Consider the following 24,599-nt stretch of genomic DNA (forward strand, 5'->3'; position numbering starts at 1 on the left):
ATGCAGGTATTAAATGCATGAAATACAGGTGTTAAATGCTGAAGCATAAACTCAGTGTCAGGAGTGCATTCTGAGAGTTCTGCTCCAGATTTACTTCCAAGGCCACTTGTCCCCATGGGAAGCCATGCAGCTTGCTCCTCCATGCATATTTCCTCTTTACTAAAACCCTGATTTTCAGTGGCTCTGGGGGCTTTCTCTCCTCAGCCTCTGTAGCTGCTCCCAAGCAAAGCAAACCTGGAGCAGGCTCAGGCCTTTCTGGAAGTTTCTTGCTGCTGTTCCACGTGCCCAGGAGTTTGTGTGCTCTGCTCAGCTGTACCAGGGGGTCTCAGAAAGGATGTGGTCATCTGTCTTTACCTGTCCTGCCTTCCTGCTGCCATGAACTGGGGGGCAGCATCCTGGGAGCTGCTGCCTATCCAGGTTTCCAGCTTGCACACAGAGTAACCTGGCAGTGCCAGCATCCGTGGGAAGCTGAGACTCTCAGCTGCTCACCAGGCCCTGCAGCTCCTCGTGTGCTTTTGGCTCAGTTGTGCTTGGTTTGTGTGTTTCTGTGCATTCTGAACTCAGAGTGTTGGTGCTCCTGCTGCAGGAGCAGGGGCTGGACCCACTGCAGAGCTGTGACTCAGCCAAAACCACTTTTTGACAGTTTTATGTGTGTTTGTTAACTGGCTTTCCATTAAATCAGAGGTGATCAGAAAGTTAGCTCCCAAAGCACTGTTGTTCTGTTGTTTTATATACACATTTATATCTGCTGTTCCCTAAGGTAAGGGGTTTTTAAGGTATTTCATTGTAATGAAGTCCCTGCAATACCATTTTAAAATATGGACCTGAATAAATAGAGTTTTCATCCCTGCACAGTGTGTGAGTTCACACCATAAAGCTCTATCTAGTTCAAGGGCACACAAGTGCAGAATTCTCACTCTGGTTCATCTTTCAGTCTTGGATGAAGTGGAGGCAACAGGCACAGAGGAGCTTTCCAGAAGGAAAAATCCATTTCCTGATTTGCTTATCACAAACAAACAAATGAACAAACAGATCATCCACGTGTCAGGCTTTTCAGCTGACAGGGATTGTCTCAGATAACTCATTTTGAGTCACATGAAATAAATACTGGGAGCTTAGGAAATTTATTTGATGCAAAATGGAGCTCTTCTATTAATAGTACTGGCTGGGACAGCTTCAATCAGCTCTGCAGCCCTGAGCACTCCACGAAGTCAGGAGTTCTCAGAGTTCTGGGTTTGTGTGAGGAGCAGAGTGCCATGTCCTGGTGTGGAGGGACACACAGAGAGGCTCCTGTGCCTCCCACCCCCAGGGCAGGCTGCCCAGAGGAGGACAGCCCTGCTCCCTTCAGGCTTAGGGGGGATGTGACTGCACTAACTGTGCACAGGTTGTTGGTGTCAGCCCAGGGCTCTGTACCTGCCTGCACAGCACCGTGTCACACTGGGACTGGGACCTGCACTGCTTGTCAGTTCACCTTGTCTGGGCAGAATTGGCTTCTTTTGCTGCCTGCCCATCAGGAAACAAAATCAAAACAGGCCAAACTGATGTTCATTGATCTCAAATTGGTCAGAAGGTGCAGACAGCACAAAGAACCCCAAATGGCTCAATTTAACTCTGCCTTTTTAAGTCCCAGAGGTCATTTCTAGAGCCCTTGCACTTTGCCTCCAGCTTCTGTTTCCCTCCATTGACCACATTCCTGCTTTATGCAGTCACATCCAGCCCTACCTTTGCAGGAAATGAGAATGGATCAGTAGGGCTGTCCCAGCTGGCTGCAATGATGGTTTCCATTGGTTCAAGCTGTATGGCATTTTCTGTGAGTATGTGCAATTTCCTCTTGAGCATCTCCCAGTCTGACAGTGCTGTGGGATGGATTACCTTGGGATTTTTAAGATGCTGAGGAGAGGTGGGGCCAGCTAACTTCCAGAGTTTCAAAGCCCTCTGAGAAACGTTAATATCAGGCTTAATAGATGTTTCTTAGTCTTGACAGGAGGCAAATCCTGCTAAGCAAACAAAATATTGCAGGACAAGAAGAATGTGCAGTGAGACACAGAGTAAATTATTGGCTGCTGGGTGTGCTGATACCAGAGTGCTCCCCTGGGAGAGGAGGGTCAGAAACCTCTGGAGAATTCTGTGTGTGAGCCAAGCTGATCCAAGGCAGGGGGCTGGGTCAGGGTTCAGTGAAGCTGAGCTCCCTGAAAGGGAAAGGAGGGACAGCACAGCTGGCACGGGGACACTTGGGGCAGTTCTTGGCACTGCATTGTGAAATCTGGAGGCTGTGCTGTCTTGTGCTGTATTTTGGGGGTTGTTTAAGTGTTGGTTCAGCTTTGTGGTACTGCCCCATCAGAAGGAGACATCTTAAACAGCAGTGAATATTGGAAGTGACAGCTGATTAAAATTCAGGTTGCTTAACACAGCCACAGAGGCAATGTTCCAGCTGCCACACGTGCCAGCAGAGCCAGCAGAGAGGGAGCTGTGCTCAGGAGGACACTCCAGGGCTGGGCTTTGGTGCTGGAGCTGCTCAGGACTGTGCCCACCCAGAGCAGATGGAGGAGGGCAGAGAGGACACTCCAGGGCTGGGCTTTGGTGCTGGAGCTGCTCAGGACTGTGCCCAGCCTGGAGCAGATGGAGGAGGGCAGAGAGGACACTCCAGGGCTGGGCTTTGGTGCTGGAGCTGCTCAGGACTGTGCCCACCCAGAGCAGATGGAGGAGGGCAGAGAGGACACTCCAGGGCTGGGCTTTGGTGCTGGAGCTGCTCAGGACTGTGCCCAGCCCAGAGCAGATGGAGGAGGGCAGAGGGCACTGCCCAGCAGGAGCAGAGCAGCTCCAGAGGCTGCTGCTTGCAGAGGTCTGCAGCTGTCAGAGGCCTGGAATTGGGAGGCAGGGGAGTTCCTCCCTGGCAGTCCATCTGCAGGGTGTGCTGGGCAGTTCAGGCTTGCAGAGCTCAGCCATGGCCAGCTCTGCAGGCAGGTGGGGCACAGGGTGCTGCTGCCAGGGCTGGGGAGCAGGAGAAGGAGCTGGGAGAAGATGGCATGGCTTTATTTGGGAAAGGGGCTGGCACTCAGCAGCCCCGTGGCTGGATGATGCCTTCTGCTCTGGAAGGAATGCACCAGTTCTCCCTGAACTCAGTTTTCTCATTAGCTGCAGCTAACAGATGGTTGTCTAGACTGGTAAATACACATTCACTGTCCAAACCTCCTCCAGACAGCAAACACTGTGGTTTCCCCTGGAGGGTAAATGCTCTGCAGCTCCTCATGCTGTCACCCCCAGGAGCTGGCAGGGAGCAGCCAGGGCAGGCCAGCTGTGTTTGCAGCCAGCTGGGCTGAGGTGGGATAGCTGGGACCCCTACACAAAACCAGAAGGGATTTCTCTTCACTGGCAGCTTCTAATGACGGTTTTGATCTGTAAAGAGAGTTCTGGTGTTTCTGGGGGATGCCTCACTCTTCAGCAGCAGGTGAAATGTTTGCTGAGCAGAGCTGTGCATTGTTTAGGCTGAGCTCTAATTGGTGAGGTCTGAGGTGTTGCAGCTTGGACAGTGAAAGATGGAGACCACAGAAAATGCCTTCCTCTAATGGGATGTAATGAGGGAGCATGGGGTTAAAGCATCACCAGGACTTGTATAAGGCTCAGTGTTTTAATGAACTGCCCCCACACCTTAAAAACCCAGGAACTTTTCACCTCCAATTTGCTCTGGCTGAACGTTTGCCTTGCCCTGCTCTCAGTTTACAGTTCATTATCCAGACAGATGCTCGTCACTGAGGATGTTTGTCGTGGGATTCACTCGGGATCTGCACTTCAAACTCCCTGGTTCTGCTTGAGGGAGATAAACCACAGAGCCAGGACAGGGCTCAGCACAGTGGACAAAGCTGCCCCGTGCTTCTGGCTCTTCTCTGCAGCAGCAGTGGGGATGGGATTGGATTCATCCGTAATCCCAGAGCCAGAGGGCTGCCAGAACCTCATCAAACTCACCAAAACACCAGTTTAAAACAGTCCCAGCCCCCCATGTGATCCCATGTGCTGAGGGAATTCCCAGCCCAGCCCTTGCACTCCGTGGGCCCCTTGCTGTGGGGTGTTTCTAGACCCCAGTTAAACTGCAGGGGGAATCCACACAAACACTGGACTTTCCCCTCAGAAACAAATCATGCCTAATATTTAATGTTCCAGCACCATGGCAGGACCACCAGCAGGCTGCTGAGAGAGGGAATTTCAGCAGGCAAATGGAAAAGAAGCACCACTGACATTAATTTTAATCAGGTCCCAATCATCTGATTTGTCCTCTTTATTTTTTTTATCCTCTAGCAGAGCTGATTGTCTTTCTGCAAGATTTGTTACCCCACAGAACAATAATACAGGCTGTAATGATGTAATTTATGGCTGTAATTTGCTTTTGGAAATCCTCTATTAGTGAAAAATAGCAACAGTGCAGTTTTATTAATTGCAGGAGGTGACTGTTGAATGCTGAGTGTCAGTGCCAGAGGAGTGACTGTGTCGTGCTCTGCTCCCCAAGGTCCTGTAGCAGCAGAGCTCTGAGTCCTTTGGAGGCTGTGCAATGAGTGTTTTGCTTAAACTAAAGAAGTGTAAAAATAATTCAAGCTCACTGGGAAGTTTGAGGAAATGGCAGAGGGAAGCATTAGCCTGTAAATTCAGTATTGAGAGGCCCAGCAGAGTGTTGCTGCACCCCACAATGTGCTCACATACTCATGGCTCTGCAGAATTGCACATTTATTTACACTTTCTACCCCCCAACTGCTGCTTGCAGCTCAAGCCTTGAGCTTCATTACTGAGCTCCCCTCCCGGTGTGCCATGCCAGGGAGAGCCACTTCATCTCCTCTCCTTCTTTAATGTGGGCATTTTTTACCCTGGCAGAACACTTTCATTTCCATTTGCATAAACCAGGCTTTACCAGGATGTGGCTCGGGGCAGAAATCACCTCTGTGTGATTTAAAGGTGAATCCCCTTCCTTTTGTGTTCTGCAGCAGCCCTGGGCTGGCTGAGGGCCAGGCGTGCTGTAACCTCTCTGTGCTCTTGAGCTCTGCTTTTGGGGAGCTGACAGAAGGCAGGAGCCTCCTGCTGCACAGATGATGTCAGCAGCACAGAGCAAAGCCATCCGTCTCAGCCCTGCCTCCTCAGCCATCGCTTTGTCCAGGCTCCTCTGTGCCTTTTTTTGGGAAGTTTTACACGGTTTGCTGCTTGGTGGGGCCAGCAGAGGAGCCTCTCTCTGGCCTGGCTGCTGGAGCTGGGACAAAATGTCACTTGGAAGCGTGGAAAAGCAGGGCTGGGAGGGGAGCTGCAGCTGGCACAGGTACCCTCAGGCATGTGCTTTAAGGATGCCTGGGAGCTGCAGGACTCAGCCTGCTGTGGGAATAAATAAATTCCAGACTCAGTCATTCCTCCTCACTGCTCTTACCTCATCCAAATTATGGGCTGCTCATTGAGCCCTGGGAGCTCTGAGAGGCAGAAATAGGAATTGTCTGGCGGGTGGGAGCCACAAGTGTGTCTGCAGTGGGTTCTGCCTCTCCTGGCCCTGTGGCCCACAGCAGGTGACTCATCCTTACAGTGGACATGCATTTCCTGAGCAGGGTTTGGCTGACAGCATCATTCTGTACTGCTGCTTCTGTGGGAGGGAAAATTCCCTGCTTAAACGTGGATGCTGGTCTGCCTCCCCTGCTCCAGTTCTGCCGGGGCAGTTCTAGCCCTGAGGAGGAAAAATCAGAGTAATTCCATAAGTGGAGCCAGCTTTGTGGCTAGGGGTGATGGCTTTTGTTAAGCTATCCAATAGAGGAGGGAAAAAAGGCCAAGCTCTCAAGCACACTGATCTTTTTTCAAGCCTCTTTCAGAGCTGGAAGTTGCTGTGAGATGCTCAGATAAAGTTAATGGTCACTGGGATTGCTCCAGGTTACACTAACAAAGAAAATGGGGCTTTAAACAAATGGCTTTGATCCCTTGGTCTGTCATATCCCTGACTCACACAGTGATCAGAGCAGCCTCTTCCAAGGATGCTTCTCCAGCCAGGAGCCTCCAGCGGGGTCTGGACAAGCAGCCCCTGAAGGTAAAACATGTTTCTGCCTTGAGGAAGGGGGAAATAATTGCATCTGTGGTTATACATACTGTATATATTTAATTTTCCTCCTTCTAGACGTAGGCCAGGTTTGGTTTCTATAAGGCCCACCAGTCTATCAGGCATGTGTCTGATCAATAATTTAATTTTCCTGTGTCACTCTCCCATCTTTTTAACCACAGTGAGTTTCTGATGTCTGTGCAGTATCTGCTCCCATTACTGCACTAATCTCGTTCCTGCCCTCTGTGTGCTTTGCTTATGCAGAGCTGCTGCAGAGTCAGTGAAATCAATGAACTATTTGAAAAGGAGCAATAATCTAGGTGCAAGGATAGGGAAGAATAATGGCTGTTTTCTGCATTTTTAGGACCACTTTTTCATAGTGGTTGCACAAGAGTTTGTGGTGTCCTTGTCACAGATTTTGCTTATCAAAAATGAAAACTGCACAGCCAAAATAAGGAAGGAAAAAGGAGGAAATTCCTCTTGCTGATTTCAAACCAGACTAAATTAAATAGAAATCCTGAAGCAGAAGCTGCCTGCTTCACTTCCAGTGTGGTTTGAATGAGGCTCTGCCATGCCCAGACTTCAGCCAAGTGCAAGGCCAAGAGCTGAGGAGCTCCAGGAGCTTGTAGTGCATGAGGTCTGTCTATTAGAAGGAGAGAGCAGCTCATTAATAATCCATGCATATTAATCTACCCAAATAAAACAAGTCCACAACCTCCACAGCGGCCATAAAAACCATCCCTGTATCATGCAGTACCCCAGTTCTTTAAAACAAGAAATTGTCCTTGGGACTTCATCCTTGAAGTCCTTGAAGCATTTAAAATCCCTCCAGCTCAGAGACAGAGCTCAGACCACCCTCACCACCCTCACGTTAATGCTCTTGACATGTTTCCCTCCACTCTGCTTCCCCAGCACCTGTCTGAGGGTGCTCAGATAAAAAATTCTGTGTATGGCTACATGTTGGAGATATTTTCATACATCTGCCAGAAATCAAATGTGCATCATTCATGCACTGCATAAATGCATGAAAGCAGAAGTTTCCAAGAGAATTAGGACAATTTACTGCTTGTTTTATTGAGTGTAAGTGTGCTCAGAAGTACCTGCAAGTGTGCTTAGATCCACGAGCAGCAGTGGTTCTCAAGTGTGTTGGTCTCACAACAAGGGCTTTTAACCTGTCACTTCACTCATTTTCATCTGTCTCCATTTCCTGTGCTAAAAAGAGCCAGTTATGGTGCTGGAGTTGGAATACCTCAGGTAATCACTCGCATTTCCAGCCATAACTACAATCTTTTCTCTCTAGATAATGTTTCCTATGTAAGTGCTTTCATTTCTAAGTCAGTTCAGTTAAATATTGGAAGCGAGGACTGAAATGGCACAAAGAGGAGCAGGTAGTTTCCTGTGTCACAAATAAGCATCTTCTAAAAAAATCTGGGGTTTTTTTTTAGTTTATGTGTATGCTTGGAGAATTAAAATGCAGGATTCTGCTTCTCATCTTCTCCACTCACTTTTATGTCCTTATTCTATATTTTAAGTGGTTACAGAAAGATGAAATGTGGGGTTCTGTTTCCCATCTCCTGCAGTTGTCCTGAAAGGTTTTTGTTAAGGTTTAATAGATTCCAGAATTGTTTCCTTTGAAGTCCTTTTCAGTTCCAGACTGTTCCCCCCCCCAGCAGGAAATGCCATCCTTCTTTGCAAATGCAGATTGGCCACCGAATCCTGGCATGGCTGCTCACTCACAGACAGCAGCCTTGGTGTAATATTTGGGTTTTCCGTGTTTAATTTTATTTCTTTCTTTAATGCTATTTAATAGTTGAGCTATTCCTGATGGGATTTGGTGCCACAGCTCCAGCAAGGCAGAGAATGCTCAGGTGTTCACCCAGGTGTGCTGGGGATCAGCTGACCTGGGTGCTCTGACCTCAGTCTCTGCTCAGCACTGACACGTGGAGCCAGGCTGGGGCTGCTTTTAGAGGAATGATAAATTCACATTCAGGCAGTGGAACATCCCTGTAGAAATATTAATGCAAGTGCTTAGATCCTTATTTCACAAGGGAGAGGAAATAAGATTTCCTGGTTAGTCTCAGTGCCTGTGGCAAACTCATACAGCTCCAAAATTAAGTTTTGAATTGGTTTTATGAACTGCATATGACAAAGTTAGTATAACAGATACAGTGAAGTAAATATTGACTTCTGAAACCCATTTGTTAAAAGAAATCTGAATTTGATTCTCAGTTGTTCAGAAGTGGAAGAAGTGACAGGAGCTTCAGAGGCATCGTGGTTCTGGGGTTCTGGGGTTGTGTGGTTTTGGGTTCTGTGGCTCTGGGGTTTTGTGGGTTCTGTGGTTTTGTGGTTCTGTGGTTTGGGGTTCTGAGTTCTATGGTTCTGGGTTCTGTTGTTCTGTGATTTTGTGGTTCTGTGGTTCTCTGGTTCTGTGGTCTGAGGTTCTGGGTTCTGTGGTCCTGTGATTTTGTAGTTCTGTGGTTTGGGGTTCTGTGGTTCTGGGTTCTCTGGTTCTGTGGTCCGTGGTTCTCTGGTTCTGGGTTCTGTGGTGTGGGGTTCTGGGTTCTGTTGTTCTGTGATTTTGTGATTTTGTGGTTCTGTGATTTTGTGGTTCTGTGGTTCTGGGTTCTGTCATTCTGGGTTCTGTGGTTCTGGGTCTCTGGACCTGCTGGCTGTTACGGTTCTTCATTGCACCTGGCTCCAAGGCTGGAGGTGAGAGCAGGGCTGGTTGTCCCCCCTCAGCAGTGACAGAAAGCTGCCCTGTCTGCCAGGACCATTCCTTTCCCATCAGCTCTGCAGGAGGGGCATTCCAGCAGAATTTAAAGCAGAATTTCTCAGGATTTGTCCCTTTGGGAAGGTTCCTCCTGCTCCTAACCCAGGGTGTGCCCATTGCTCCTTTCCCTGCTGGCCAGAACCATCCATGGCCTTTTCACATGGAATGCTGATAGGATTTTACATTTTGTTCACAGTTACAAACCTCCTGCTGTCACAGTGATGTGGGTAGAGCCCAGAGCTCTGTCCCTGACCCTGGGACAGCGTGGCCTGGGCACTGCCAGCCTTGCCTGTCACCAGCTGCAGACAGAGCCAAGCACTGAGGTGCTCCAGTCCCCTCTTCCTTTGGAAGGGATGCTCACTTGTGACAGGTGATAGAATTGCATTTAGCAACACAGTCTGCATCTGCTAAATCAAAGTAATCGTGGGTGATGCTCCCTCCTGCACGTCTGGATGCTAACAGGATGGATTCTCTGAAGGAAAGTGGGATTAGTCATCCAAGGATCCAGAGATATTTCTCTGCGTCCCTGTCTCTTAATGTATTCTGCATCCCCCTTTTCTGTCTGCAGAGTGTAATTTATCAGGCCTCAAAAATTCCTCTAGCAGGGTATTTGAAAACTGTGCAAGCAGGGAAGAGAGCTGAATGGTTTGTTGCTAATGTAGGGGGCCAGTAATTAAGATTTATCTTAATGTGGAGACTAAACAGAGACAGGGTCGTTGATGAAAAGGACACTGCATTTGCAGAACACTGAGTTCCCATTCTGAAGAGACACTTAGATCTTGATCATAAATTACACTGTCCACAAAAGCTGCAGGGAGGATTGTGCAGGGCCCACGAAATTCCCATCCCAGCTTTGCTTTCTCTGCCCCTGGCCCCAGGAAGCTGCCACTGTGTCCCTGGCAGGGGTCCAGCCCCAGGAGAAGCTGCTGAGGGGCCCCAGCCCAGCCTGAGCCCTGATGGGCTCTGAATGTCAGAGCCACCTTGCTGGGCAGTGGGGAGGATGAGTCTGAGTCCCTCCCTGGTGTCCCTGTTCCACATCCCCTCCCTGCCCCTGTGCAGGGCTCCTGGAGGCAGGTGAGACTTCCTGCACCCAGATCAGCTGATCCCAGCACACCTGGTGAGCACCTGAGTCTCCTTTTCTGAACAGATCTAGGGATGAGCAAAGCCCTTCTCAGAGCCCCCTGCCCCTGTGCAGGGCTCCTGGAGGCTGGTGAGACTTCCTGCACCAAGAGCACCCAGATCAGCTGATCCCAGCACACCTGGTGAGGGTTTGAGTCTCCTTTTCTAGGGAACAGATCTAGGGATGAACAAAGCCCTTCTCAGAGCCCCCTGCCCCTGTGCAGGGCTCCTGGAGAGCCTCAGCCACCCCAGGACCAGGGGCAGCAGTGCCAGCCCCAGCTCTGGGTGTGCCCAGGGCAGATGTTTGGGCTGTGCCTGTTCTTGGGGCAGGTGCTGCCCTTAATTCCTGTGCCCTGTGGTGGTGTATTGAAGAAAGCTTTAGCAGAGAGGAGACACCTCACAGTGCTGCTGTGCCAGCTGCAGTTAGCATCCAGAGGAAGCTTTGAGCTCCTTTGTTCTCCTGTCCTCGTCAGGAACAGACTGCAGCAATGGCAGCTTCTACTCACAACGTGGATTTGGAATGGCCTGATTCTTCTCCAGTTAATTTGTTCCTGAGCTGACATTTTCCTTGGCAGTGGACCTCAGAGTCATGGAGTAACCTGGGTCCAAGCTGCAGTCATGGAGAACCTGGATTCTCCACCTTTGGGGACTGAGGATGCTGGTAAGGAAGCAGGCTGTCCCCTTTTGGTGTCACTCCTGGACAGCATCCCCCAGTTCTCCTGCAGCTGATACTGCTCATGAAGTGAAAGCCCTCCTCTTAGAAAGTGATAAATGAGGAGCAGGGTTGAGGAGTGATGGGCCAGGGGAATTGGAATCAAGTGAAAGAGCAGCCCAAAATCCAGCCAACAGAAATCTGCCTTTCCCCCTGCTGCCAGGGGCTGACTCTGCCTCAGGGGTCCCCAATCCTCCGACCCCCGTGGTCTGTAGGAGCACTCCTGCTCTTCTGCAGGCTGTGCTGAGAATGTCCAGAGCAGAATTCCTTCCCCTCCTGCACCCAGGGCCCAGGATGTGCAGTGTCAGGGGGCCCAGCTGGCAGAAAGCACCATGTATCATTTACTGTTAATCGTGGGATTGGGGGGATAAGCAGAGTCTGCTGCCTACCAGTGTTATTTCCTTAATCAGCTGTAATCTCAGCAGCATTAAGGACTGAACCCACAGCCCTGTGCTCCCCCAGCTGCCTGCAGTGCAGAGCAGTGCAGCTCTGTGCCTGCTCTGGGGCTGAGGCACAGCTCAGTGCCCCTCTGGGCTGCCCGGGGTGTTTGCAGCTGGCACAGGCTCTTCACATCTCCCACATCTCCACCTCCTCTGGCAAACGTGCTGCCAGGGGGTCAGCATTCCTCAGGGGATGGGGAACCCCCTGGAAGCACAGCCCAGCCCCTGGAGCTCTCTGGGTGGGCTTTGTCTCCAGTGCAGCCCTGTCAGCAGCCAGCACTTGCTGGCTCTGTCCTTGTCTGTGAGACAGCAGCTGGGATCATTGGGAGGGTAACAGTGCCCAGCTGCCCTTTCCCACAGGCTCCTCCAAGCAGCTTCCCCTTCCAAAACAGAGCTGGTGGTTTTGTGTCAGTCCTTCGGGTCTGTGCCACAGGTTTGTCACTGGGGAGGTGGCGTGGCTGTGAGAGGGACAGATCTGGATGCTGAGCTGTGATGAACATCATCCTGGGAGACTCCACCCACAGAATTCCAGCCTGCACTCTGGACCATTCTCAGGACCTCAGGCTCCCTTGGATTTCTCTGGATAACACCATCTAATCGGATTTAGAGTTTAATTAAACAGCTGTCCCTTTGCTTCCTCCTTCTGCCACAATTTAATGTTGAATTAGTTCCTGAATCAGTCATGGCTGCATGCTTTGCCTTCCTACCACTGAGAGGCTGGATGAGCATAGGGTTTGCTCTTCAGCTACATCCAAGCAGAACTCTGTATTCTCTCTCTTTGTGCAGGGCTCCCACTGCCCTCAGTGCAAGCTCCCTGGCTGGAAAGGGGTGGAATAAAAAGTGAGATTGCTGCAGAGTCAGCCCTGGGGGTGCCCAGCTCTGGATGTGAGCACAGCCTTCTCAGCTCTGCCCAGAACACACTTGCTTTGGGGGAATTCTTTCCCCTTGCTAGGAAGGAGGTGATTGGTGTGAGAAGCAGCCCTGCAGAGTTTGCTGTGAGCAGCACAGGGGCTGCAGCTGGGGAGGGAAATGCTGAGGCCAGTGCTGCTGCGGGGGGCTTCCCCCAAAGGAACCTGACCCGGGCCAGGGCAGAGCATGAGAGGAGTTTTGGGTGCCCTGAGCTGTGGCAGCAGCTCGAGGAGGAGAGCTTGGAGATCCCCTGGACAGGGGTGGTTTTGCAGCAAAGTCTGTCAATACATTTTAAAGCCATTTCTTACACACGAAATTCAATAATTTGCTTTCAGATATCTCCTTTGATACCTCCTTGAGCCTAACCACTAGAGTTTTCTTCTAATCATTAGAGGGAAATTTGTTCTTTAATTATAGAATTTGTTAATTAAATGCGTTTAAATAGTAATTATTTCCTTCACTTGTTGTATCCATTGAAGGGATGCCCTGGTAACAGGAAAGAACCTTCCTGACTGGGAGCTTGGAGATGTTCTTCAGGCAAGGGAGGCAGCTCAGCCTCTGCAGTGTCCCAGTCAGATGTTGGGATTTGGGCATCGTGCTGCCAAGACAGCTGGAGGCTTCCACAGCCAGGGCTCCAGTCTCCCTTGTTTCCATCAGGATTATCTGTCTAGCTCTGTTTCAGCTGTGGAAGTGCCAGTCCTGGCTTTTTTAGAGCTTGCAATTCACTTACAGAAAGTTCTTTCTGACCTGGATATTGATGCTGACTTACAGTGCATCTCCCTTCTGTGTTTTTTCAATTTACTCTACTTCCCTCATCTTTGGATTTCTTGGGGAACAAGTCCAAACACTGCCATCAGATGCTTTCAATTTTTCTGTCACATAAAATAAATTCCATTTTAAAACTCTACTTGCTGCCTGCACAGAAAGTAGATTAGTTCTTGGGGGATTTTAAAAATTAAAGAATGTGGAAATGGCCAAGATATTGTGATTTTGAAAAGTGCTTCATTTTAAATGAATTTGTAGTCTCTCTGAAAGTTTCTTAGGAATGCTGTCTGTGTACTCCTGAGCTAGCCTGCAGTCAGGGCAGTATATTGCACTGAAGAATGAGACCCAGGAGCCCCCACCCTGCTGCTGCTGCTGCTGGAGAACAATTGTTGTCCTGGTGGTGCTGGACATGTCCTTGAAGATGGGATTGGTGCTTGTCAGAGGATATTCAGGGGCTGGGAGAAGGCAGGGCAGCAGATCTGGGTGCTGTGGCTCACCTTCAGGGTGCTCATGGACAGACAGACAGATGGAATCCGCCTGAGCTCCTTTTATTTTGATCTGTTTCAGTTCAGCCTCTGGGGAGTTTGGGCCATGGATGATTCCTGTTGGGTTTGTGGTGATTCCCCCTGGATTTCCCCCTTTGCCTTGGCTGCAGCAGTGAGGGGAGCACGGAGCAGCAGCAGGGGCTGTTCCACACCCAGGGATGGAGGATCCACGCTGCTCTGTTCTAGTTCCAGACAAAAAACACAATAACATCAAGGCTTTGTTCCTTGGGCTCTTTTTCTGCTTTGTTTTTGCTATCACAGGGCACTCAGAGCCTGAGGAGGGGAAGTGGCAGAGCTGAAAATTGCTATTTTAGTATGGTGTGTAATATATGAATTGCTTGTACATCAGTATTTCTTAACCTGTGTAATGGCCATGAGTTGTGGCTGCTTTCAGGGCAGGTGAAGGCAAAAGGTTTCCATCTGTGCTCAGAGCTGTGCCTGGGTGGGCACCAGTCCCTCCCCAGTGCTGGGGATCCCTCATGCTGCAATAGGAATCATTTAGGGATCCTGCATTTCTAGAACAGTCAACATTCCTTTTTAGCATTTCCTTTTAAGTTTGATGGGATTTCTTGAGAGAGCTGCAGGAGAACCTGAGCAATAACAAGTTGCCAGATGAAAAGAAAATGTGACCTAAATTTCAGACTCACTAAACTTGAACTGAAAGCAGTATCAACAGTGTCAGTGCCCCATTTTGCTGCTGTTGACATCAGTGGCTGCAGTCCTCATGACTCCAGTGCTGAGGAATTTGCTGAATATTTTATTCACTTTATATTGAAAGCTGAAAAGTTGGAGAAAACTTTGAAGTCTCCCCTGCATGGGAATCTTGGGAATACAGTGATGCTGACACAGTTCAGGAGTTCCAAGTGTTAGCCTGGTCGATGGTGCATTGAAAGGATTTTATTGCCACAACCCCAGCTCAGACTTCAGATTTCCTTGTTATTTCCCCTGCAGTTAACAGCACCACTAACTCTTCTGGATTCCTCACATTGCTTCATTGGCCATATCAGAGGAAATGAAATAATCTTGAAACAGTTCCAGACACAAAGTTCACGGAGAGGCCCCGTCCAAGCAGTGGGCTTGGATTCATTTTTCCTTTGGAGGCTCTTTTATCCTTACCCTAAGGAAGCAGCTGTCCCCTTTTGGTGTCACTCCTGGACAGCATTTCCCTCTTTCTCCTGCAGCTGATATTACCCATATTGTAATATTTGATATTAGAAGGTGATAAATGAAGAGCAGGGTTGAGAAGTGATTGCCAGTCAAGTCTGCATTAGTGAAAACTCCGAAATCACATGTTGGAGGGTGACTATTGGGAATAGCCCCTCATATCTCAAAAGCAGAGCTTACCTGTGGGGTGTGCCTGACCTGAGTGTAGAGAATGGTGCTGTTGAACACAGTGCTGAGTTTATTTAGCAGATCAAACAGAGCTGGGCTTCCATGGCCTTTCACCAGGCTGACCTCTCTGGGGGTGAGCTGAGATCTCCAGCTGATGTGAGCAGTGCTGTGCTCTCTGGGATGGGCTGAGATCTCCAGCTGATGTGAGCAGTGCTGTGCTCTCTGGGATGGGCTGGGATCTCCAGCCAGGCTGATGTGAGCAGTGCTGTGCTCTCTGGGATGGGCTGGGATCTCTAGGCTGATGTGAGCAGTGCTGTGCTCTCTGGGATGGGCTGAGATTTTCAGCTGATGTGAGCAGTGCTGAGCTCTCTGGGATGGGCTGGGATCTCCAGGCTGATGTGAGCAGTGCTGTGCTCTCTGGGATGGGCTGGGATCTCCAGCCAGGCTGATGTGAGCAGTGCTGTGCTCTCTGGGATGGGCTGGGATCTCCAGCTGATGTGAGCAGTGCTGTGCTCTCTGGGATGGGCTGGGATCTCCAGCCAGGCTGATGTGAGCAGTGCTGTGCTCTCTGGGATGAACTGAGACACTTTAACCACCCAGAGCTGATGTGAGCAGTGCTGTGCTCTCTGAGGATGAGCTGAGATTTTCAGGTGATGTGAGCAGTGCTGTGCTCTCTGGGATGGGCTGGGATCTCCAGCCAGGCTGATGTGAGCAGTGCTGTGCTCTCTGAGGATGGGCTGGGATCTCCACCCAGAGCTGATGTGAGCAGTGCTGTGCTCTCTGAGGATGAGCTGAGATTTTCAGGTGATGTGAGCAGTGCTGTGCTCTCTGGGATGGGCTGGGATCTCCAGCCAGGCTGATGTGAGCAGTGCTGGGATCTCTGGGATGGGCTGGGATCTCCAGCCAGGCTGATGTGAGCAGTGCTGTGCTCTCTGGGATGGGCTGGGATCTCCAGCCAGGCTGATGTGAGCAGTGCTGAGCTCTCTGGGATGGGCTGGGATCTCCACCCAGAGCTGATGTGAGCAGTGCTGTGCTCTCTGGGATGGACTGGGATCTCCAGCCAGGCTGATGTGAGCAGTGCTGTGCTCTCTGGGATGGGCTGGGATCTCCAGCCAGGCTGATGTGAGCAGTGCTGTGCTCTCTGGGATGGGCTGGGATCTCCAGCCAGGCTGATGTGAGCAGTGCTGTGCTCTCTGGGATGGGCTGGGATCTCCAGCTGATGTGAGCAGTGCTGTGCTTTGCTTTGTGCAGGACACAGAGATCCTGAACACGGCCATCCTGACGGGCAGGACGGTGGCAGTGCCCATCAAGGTGGTGTCCATCGAGGAGAACAGTGCTGTGACAGACATCTCTGAGTCTGTGGAGTGCAAATCCTCCGGGGAGGACGTCATCAAAGTAAGTTCCTGCCACCCAGTGGCTCCTGGGCTTTCACATTTCACAGGCAAAGGGAGATGGCCTGGCAGTAACCCCAGCCTGGAGTGAGCAGCTCTCCAGCCATTTGTTTGGGAAGAATGTTTTCCTGAAGCACCATGTCCTTGGAGTAGCACCTGGGGCCCTGCTGTGCTCCCTTATTTTCTGCAGAAATCATTTACCTGCACTGGAAGGGTTCCTCCCAACCCAATGCTGTTTGCACCATCAGAACATTTTTGAGTGGCTTCCAGGAGCCTCCCCTGCCTGGGGCACTCTGAAGCTGAGCTGGAACAAATAACTGGAGGTTAACACAGCATTTATTGGGATCAGCCAGGGAGGTTTCCAGGTGTAATTTCTCTCTCTTCAGAGCTGGTTGGAAATTGCTCAGATGGTGAGAGGAGGTGTCTCCTGTGTGTTTGGAATATATGCAGAACCTCTGCAGGGATGTGGCTGTGGCACGAGTGCTCGCTGCTGTAAAACATGCAGCTGGCTGAAAAACACAGCTCAATTAAGTGCCTGGAACAAAAAGCTTTGCTCATCTCATCATAAAGGAAAAAAAGGCTTTTAAATTTTTTTTTTCCATCTAGAATGTTCTTGTTTCCACAAAATTTCTTTCTTTACGTGGGGAAGTGGTTTGGGGTTCAAGGCAAATTGACATCTTCAATTGGTTCAGATTTTAAAAAGCACTCAGAAAGCTTCAAATGAGCACAGAGGCCTTTCATCCTTAATTCATTTTGAAATTCTCCATCAAGCTTTTATGTTCAATTCTTCAGAAATATCCTCCTCTGTGAAATCCTGGTGTAGAGACCTTGTTGGGAGTAACCTTTCTGCTGAAAAATAAAATCCAGACATCATAAATTTTGTCTTTTGGGCAGAGCCCATGGTGCAAGGGCTGTGTGCATGAGTTTACAGCTCCTGTAAAGCCCACAGATTACCTTAAACCACAAACTTAGGGGAAAAAAGGGTTTTTGATGAGAGCTATTTGATACCTACTCACATTATCATCTAGAGGTTCAGGCAGATATTTTGGTGTGCTTTTAATTGTGTGGAATTTCTGGTAATTTGGGTTCAGCCAAACCTGACAGAGTGAGGCCAGAAGCTGGAGATGCTCAGTGCCTGTCTGCACTTGGCCTGTAATATTTGGTTAGCAAATAAATGTCCTTTGTATGGTTCATGTAAAGAGCTTGTAATTGCTCCTGCCCAGCAATTGGCCATCAGCTCAAAGCTTATTTATGTTAATTTTTGCTTCAGTTGGGCTGAATTACATTGTTCTGTGGAAATCTGAGTTTAAGATCTATCTGCAAATAGCAGGTCAGAGTTTCCCAGTGATCCCCATGGTCCCAGGGCAGCTCAGTGCACAGTCTGAATGTGCTGACTGCTACTCCTTTTACTTCTTTTATTGTCTGATAGTTCCCAGTCTTTATTTCCAAATTTACTGCTGATTTCATGAACTTTAAATGCCTTTGAGCGCTCTAGACCTTCACACAGTGGTGCAACCTTTTAAAAGTGGACACAAAATTTATTGTGGCACTAAAAAGGAAGCAAAAGCCAAATTTGATTTTGCCAAGCTGGAATTTACCAATAGGATCCATCTGTGTGCATCCATTAATGGCAGTTGCAGTTGCAGGCAGGGGCTCCTGCCATCTGCTGCAGCTCAGGTGGATTTTGCTGCTTCTGCTGATGTTTTGTGCTCTTTGCTCAGGAGCAAACCCTGCTGCACTGGGTCACCTGCAGGGTCAGGTGTGGTGTCCTGCTGTGAAGAACACAACAACCCCCTTCCCTGAAGGTTGGAGTTTGTGTTCAGGAGCTGAGGAGCTGCCAGTGCCGTTCCCACTGACCACACCCAGAATCACCTGAGATTCCTGGGAGCAGCAGCTGCCTCTCTGTGAGTCCAGAGCCAGCAGCCTGGCTCTCTGCTGGCTCCTCCTTGCCTTCTGATGCTGTGAACACAGAGCCATTTGTGTCACACTGAACAGCCTTAAAACAGGGCAGAAGTCACAGTGTGGAGATGCCATTGTTTTGCTGCTCTGAAGCCCTGTGACTCTGAGGGTTTTTCTTCTGCCAAATGTGTTATATTCTGAACAGGAGAACAAATGGAAGCTCCACCTCCTTGCCCTCCTCCATCCTTCCCATAGTCCTGATTTCTGGGATCAATCTGTTCAGCAGAGCAGCAGAGCCTGAGAGCAGAAGTGGAGCTTTACCACACCCTTCTGTCAGATGCCAGCAGGTAACCAGGGCAGAGTGGTGGAGCTGGCACAGGAGATGTTCTGTCAGGAGTGGGCAGCAGCCAGCCTCTGGAAATGGAAGCTCAGAATGGGCATGGACTGAGATACATTCAGCAATGAAAGCTGTAAATGCCATCTCATCACAGGCAGAAATTTCAAGGGCAGCTGAAGAAACTTCTAAACTATATCCTTGCAGAGTTCCCTCCCTTGTGCCATCACCCAGCTGCCTGCACTGGGGATGGAGAGCCAGAGCAGCCCAAGGGAAAAATCACAGCAGCAGCACCTCAGGTTCCACAGCAAGTGCTTCAGAATCACCTCCAAGGCTTCAGCACCAAGACTGGGAAAGGAAATGGGAGAAGCAGCACCAGGCTGAGCCAGCTGCAGGTGTGGTGGCAGGATGGTCAGTGTGCTCCAGACCTGAGCAATGCAGTCAGGACAGAGGATGGTTTGATTCTGCTTTGCTTTTCTGCCCCTGGTTGTAGTTTACTCACTGTGCACCTGTGTGTTGTAGGTACACACTGAGTTGAGGAATGACAAACACTGTGATGGAAATGCACAACCACTGCCCAAACTGTGAGATGGAATTAAAAGTGATTCCAGCAAGATATCTGGGGCCATGCTGCAAACAGGGGCTGCCACATCCCCAGTGAGCAGGAGCCCAGCTCTCTGTTTGTCCCCATTTCCAGAAATTGCTTGGCTGGAGAGTGCACAGAGCGAGGCAGATTTTGGGATCTGTGATGATGTGAGCTGCAGAGAGCTCCTGTGGCTCAGCACAGCTACAGCTCAGCTTCAGAGCTGGTCATTGGGGGGCAAATAGATGCCCTCCAGTCTCAGCTGGCATTCTGTGCCCCTTTTACTCTCTCAGTTCTGTCGTGGTGAATGATACTCAGTTAGTTAAATGTGCTGCTGCTGCTCTGCAAGGCTGCCTCTGAAATCTCTCTAATGAGATGAGATAATGTACAGCCTCTGCCCTAAGAAAAGCTCCCTTGCTTTGGGGCCTTTCTGCTTAGTTTTGCTCATCTGGCTGCTGATCCTGAAAATGCAGCCCCTGCTCAGCAGAGAGAGCTCAGACTGCATCCAGAGCATGGCCCTGGTGTTACCCAGCTCTGCTCTGCAGGGCTGGGGCTCCTTCCCTGTGCTGGCAGTGGCATTGGAGGCCTGAGGGCTGGATCCCCTCTGTGCTCTGGAGCTCTCAGCAGCTCCCAGCCCCTCCAGCTCCCAGCCCTGGGTGCCTCTGAGAGCTGCAGGAGTTCACTGCTGGGAGCCTGCCTGAGGGCTGGATCCCCTCTGTGCTCTGGAGCTCTCAGCAGCTCCCAGCCCCTCCAGCACCCAGCCCCTCCAGCTCCCAGCCCCTCCAGCACCCAGCCCTGGGTGCCTCTGAGAGCTGCAGGAATTCACTGCTGGGAGCCTGGCCTGAGGGCTGGATCCCCTCTGTGCTCTGGAGCTCTCAGCAGCACCCAGCCCCTCCAGCACCCAGCCCCAGCAGCTCCCAGCCCCTCCAGCACCCAGCCCTGGGTGCCTCTGAGAGCTGCAGGAGTTCATTGCTGGGAGCCTGCCTGAGGGCTGGATCCCCTCTGTGCTCTGGAGCTCTCAGCAGCTCCCAGCCTCTCCAGCTCCCAGCCCTGGGTGCCTCTGAGAGCTGCAGCTTGCTGATTCTGAGGGTGCAGCTGCAATCAGTCCGTGCAGGCAGTGCTGCCCTGCTCCCTGGGCCAGAGTGGGAATCCCTCCTCAGCTGTCTCACCAAACAGGCTCCTTCTTTTGGGGGTCACAGGTGGAAAGGGCTCTTGGGGTTATTCCTGCACTGATGTGAGCAAACCAAACCTTTGCAGGTTGAGGTGGGAGTTTGCCAGCCTGCAGGGCTGTGTTTGCCTCTCTGGCTGCACTTGCTGAGCCCCTGAGCTTCAGCTGCATCCCTGGGAGTGGAAGGGCAGCCCTGGAGCAATGAGCAGCTCCTGGAATGGAGGTTTCCATTCTCAAAGCTGTAAATAATAGCATGGCAGAGCTCAGGTCTGAAGCTTTAACTTTTATCAGACTTAACCAGTGTAATTTGACAAAATGAGTACTGTGGGCCTTGAGACAGCTCCAGTTTTCCACTAGGTTACTGATTATTCAGGATTGTGCAGCCAGGCAGTGAAATCCTTCTTAGGAAGCCTAATGTTCCTGTAGCAGAGGATTTCCTGTGTGTGTTTAATTGGAATCAGGGCTGGAGAGCCACACGGAGTCTCCCTTTCAAAACCTGGAGAATTTAATAGAGGATAATTCCCTTTCCACAGAGCACCTTGTTAAAAAGAAATCTTGGGAGAAATTTATAGCAAGGACATGAATATCCAAAAAAGTGTGTGGAATTATCACAGTCTGGTATGTCCTGTAAATGACCTGTTGGTCTGGGGTGAGTAAGTGATCCTGGTGCTCCTTAGTGGAATGAGGGGCTGCTCCCAGAGCCTGACCTCCATGAGCTCCAGGTGCCTTCCTGGTGAGCCACAGGGATGGCACTGAGCTGAACACAAGGGGTCTCATGTATGAAAAGTGCTGAACACCACTATTCTTTGCTGATTATCCTGTAATTTCTTTTTTTTTCACTGAAATTGAGATTTCTTTTAAGAGGCACTGGGAAAAGCTCTCTGCTCACAGGAGTGCTGTCATAAATATTTAAACATTTATGTAACCTTTGAATATGTTAGCAGCATTTACACTAGCATAAGAGAAATGGGGAAATGGGTTTACAGACAGAAATGCAGGATTCTGAACCTGATGAATGCAAGCAGGACATCCACTGTCACCTCATCTCCCCATTGCTGCTCATCCTAAAACCACACAGAACTCCACCTAGAAAAGGGACTGATGCCTCCCAGTTCTTCACTCTCCATAAACCTGACAGGATTGCTGCATTAAAAACTCTTTTTGTCCTTCAGAGACTGGGCTGGTACCTCCAGAGGTGAAAACCACTGGAGAATAAACCAGCTTGGACAAGAGCAGACTCACAGAGGCAACCACCCATTTGTTTTTAGGTTTTACCATTGTCATTCTCTCCACTCCTGTGTACCACAGGCACAACCCAGTGCTTTGAGTTCACCATCCTCTGAAAGGCAGCCTTAGCTTGTATTGGACATGAAGTTTGTCCTAAAACTGCCTGGCTCCACCAGTACCTGAAGGGAGATTTCTCAGTGGAATTTAACCTGGCAAGCCCAGAGTTCTCCAGAGGTGCCAGCAGCCCCTCTCTGGCTGTGTGTCCTTGTCCCATCCTTTGGGGTGACCTGCAGCAGCTCGTGCTCCCTCCCTGCAGTCCTGCAGGGCACAGTCAGGGTGGGATCAAAGCCTGAAAAGGGGCAGTGAAGGGAGAGCCAGGGGTTCTGCACTGGGCTGGGAACAGCTCCAGGAATGTCCTTCACATCCACTGCAGCCCATCTGTGATGGCCAGGGCGAGGGACATCCCCTCCCCAGGTCAGAGTGCCACAGGTGCCATCCAGGAGGGACTCTCCTGATTTCCAGGCAGCAGTTTCCTCTGTCAGCTCAATAAAATGTGATTTGTTGCAGAGAGAATCTGTCCAAGTCGTCTGGAAAGGCAATGGCCTTTGTTACAAGGGGGCACAAAAGTACAATGCCAGGAAAAAGACAAAGAGGGAATTGTACTTAGCCCTGTCTTTGCTGTCTGCTTCTTTAGTTTAGTTTTAATCTGGAGAAAGAAGTTAGGAAAATAGAAAAAAGGGGAAAGAAGCTGAATGCAGCTTAATAATGAAAGAAACTGCTGAAATAGCATCAGAGAGCTCTTTAAAATGCAAAACTTCTTGCTGATCTGCTAAGCAGGAAAGAAAAAACCCAATCACTTAAAGGTGGTGGCTGAGCAGGCTTTCCCTTCATCATTGCTCCCTTCTTCTGATGGCAGAGATAAAAAGCACTTTCAGAGGGAGGATGTTTTCATAGAAAAAGCATAAATGCTACAGGAGATGAGAGACACATCAGTGCTCCCAGAGCCTCCAGCTTCTGCTGAAAACTTTCTTGGCCTGGAGTGGGCAGGACCCAGAGCTGAGAGGTTCTCCCTGCACTGCTCCCTGACCTTCCAGAATGTTGGCCAAAGCCTGGAGGAAAACAGAAAAGCACTTTTGTCTATCAAAAACTCTTCAACAAATATACCTTTCTAATTAAAAAAAAAACAAATTGAGTTCTAATGTAGCCCATTTTCTTTTTAAATCTGCTTTCTATCCTTCCTCCATGGTTCCATGTGCCATTGCCTTTGTGTTTCCATCCTGTTTTACCCACAGGAGAACAGATCCAGGCAGTGCAGCCAAGCCTGCCCTGAATGACTGCAGACCCAGGCTGTCTAAGTTGTCTGGGATGTTATTTCCACCTTAGTTAGCCTGAACCACACAACCTGCTCCCTTCTTTGTGAGGGGCAGGTGCACAGCAAATCAGAGCCTGGCCAGGACTTGCTGGGGCTGTAAATTGTAGCAGTCAGTCCATCTGTCCTGTGGGACTGAGAAACCTTGTTTATTGACTTTTTAGTGACACTGGGTGAGGGAAGGGCAAGGAAGGCCCACAGCCCTGCTCTTGTTTTCCTGCTGTTGTGGCTGAGCTCAGCTGAGGTGTGCTGCTTGCAGAGGAGCAGGTATGGGATGTACCTGAGCATTGCATGGGGGTGAGTGCCATTGAGCCCAGAGAGCACACCTGCCCTGGGATCAGAGGCACAGCTGCTCCTCCTGTGCAGCCCTGGCTGGGAAGTGCTGCCTTTCCCTGCCAGGAGTGATGGATGGTGCTGCCAGGATGGATGCCTGGAAGGAGCTGAAATGCACACAGAATTGCAGGAATGCAATGCAGCCTGAGCTTTGCTCCTCCTCTCCCTCTCAGAAGCACAGGAGCAGAGGAGAGGCAGTGTAGGGATGTAGGGACACGAGCAGTGCTTGCTCTTGGGGAGGAGACTCATGTTTTTCACCATGCAGCTCCTAAAGACCTGCCAGTGTTGCTGATGCATGTCCAGTAAGAAATCTCAACCTGGAGCAGGTGGGAAGGCTTTGTGGGGGCTGCTCAGCCCCCTCCTCGGGATGCTGGATGGACTTGCTCAGCCATTTGTTTGTGGCCCAGCCACAAAGGCTTGTAGCAGCTCTCCAAATGCAGCTGGAGATTGGATCTCAGCCCAGAGCCATTGTGGAATTGCAGTTTTGCTCCTATTGTTATTCTTTTTCTCCTCCCAGCGGTTAGATTTGTGCAGTTCCTGACAACACTGAGCTTTAGACAAAATAAACTCATACATCTGGGCCAGACCCGAGCAGTCTGAGCAGTGTGCTGTCAGAAATCTTTTAGCAGCACGTGCAAGTGGTTGGCACAATGCTTCAATGAGCGACTTGCACAGCTAAAACAGAAAGTTCCCTTTGTCTCTGGGTTGAACTCCTTAGAAATGAGTGGGGTGGAGCCAGCATCAGGGCAGCAATGCCTGTGGCTCCAGGCAGGGTTCAGTTGGATTTTGCTGACAAGCCTCCCAAACACTCCTGCCCAAAGGAAGGTAAGGCTGAGGAGCCAAGAGCTTTATCTGAAGCTGCTTTGTAGAATGTTCCAGACCTAGGAAGGACACCAGCAGCTCACACACAGGGCTGGGTGTCCCTGGGACACCCCAGGGGCTGCTCACTGCTCTGGGCACCAGCACCTCCCTGGGCAGGAGCTCAGGGCTGGGACTCCTGACATGCAGCCCTTGCTTGCCTGCAGCTGGAGCTGCTTAATGAGAAACGTTTTTAGGGTTCCTGTGGCAGGGTGAAGCTGGTGCAGACACCACAGACAGAACCAGCAGCCCATGTAGGGCTGTGTCCTGAATAACTGCCTGCTGGTTTATGGGATATCACACACGTTTCTGGGCTCCTCCTGACCTCTGTGCACGGTGCTTTTAGGTTAGATCCAGCAGACAGTCTGAAACAGCCTGCTGGGAACCAAACCTGCTTCTGTATTGCCATTCAGGCTAAGGGATGGGAAAATAGGCCCTGGCATTCATAGAGCTAAAATGAAGGGGTTTCTGCCCCCTTCAGGCTTTTAAAGTGGCCTCGGGTGGTCTGAGGGTGAAGCCTGAAGAGAGGGATGGGTCAGGTGTTGCAGCAGTGGTAGTGCTTCAGTCAACAGAGCTGCTGGAGCAGAACCCTCTGAGGCAGCCAGGCAGAGAAATGTTTGTGTTATGTTCTCTGAAGTTTCTTTTTGCAATCTCATCATCAAATATTTTACCAGGATATGAGCAGTGCCTAAAGCCAGGAGAGGATACAAATGTGGTGTACCAGACTGGGAGCAGTTCAGCTCCTGCCTCTGTGGCCACAGAGGACATCCATCTGCTGGGTTACTCTGGGGAC

At 50.2% G+C, this 24,599-nt stretch overlaps 1 protein-coding gene across 1 annotated transcript in view; it reads left to right on the plus strand.

The window, feature by feature from the left end:
• The window catches only part of LOC132336289 (transmembrane protein 132C-like), a 178,351-nt gene that overhangs the window by 139,308 nt on the left and 14,444 nt on the right, over positions 1 to 24,599 (plus strand). The window contains exon 5 of the mRNA XM_059863623.1: positions 15,896 to 16,039. Coding sequence (XP_059719606.1) covers positions 15,896 to 16,039 — 144 coding nt within the window. The remainder of the gene's footprint in view (positions 1 to 15,895; positions 16,040 to 24,599) is intronic.

Source organism: Haemorhous mexicanus, chromosome 19 (assembly GCF_027477595.1).
Source record: "Haemorhous mexicanus isolate bHaeMex1 chromosome 19, bHaeMex1.pri, whole genome shotgun sequence".
In the NCBI taxonomy this organism is placed as follows: Eukaryota; Metazoa; Chordata; class Aves; order Passeriformes; family Fringillidae; genus Haemorhous; species Haemorhous mexicanus.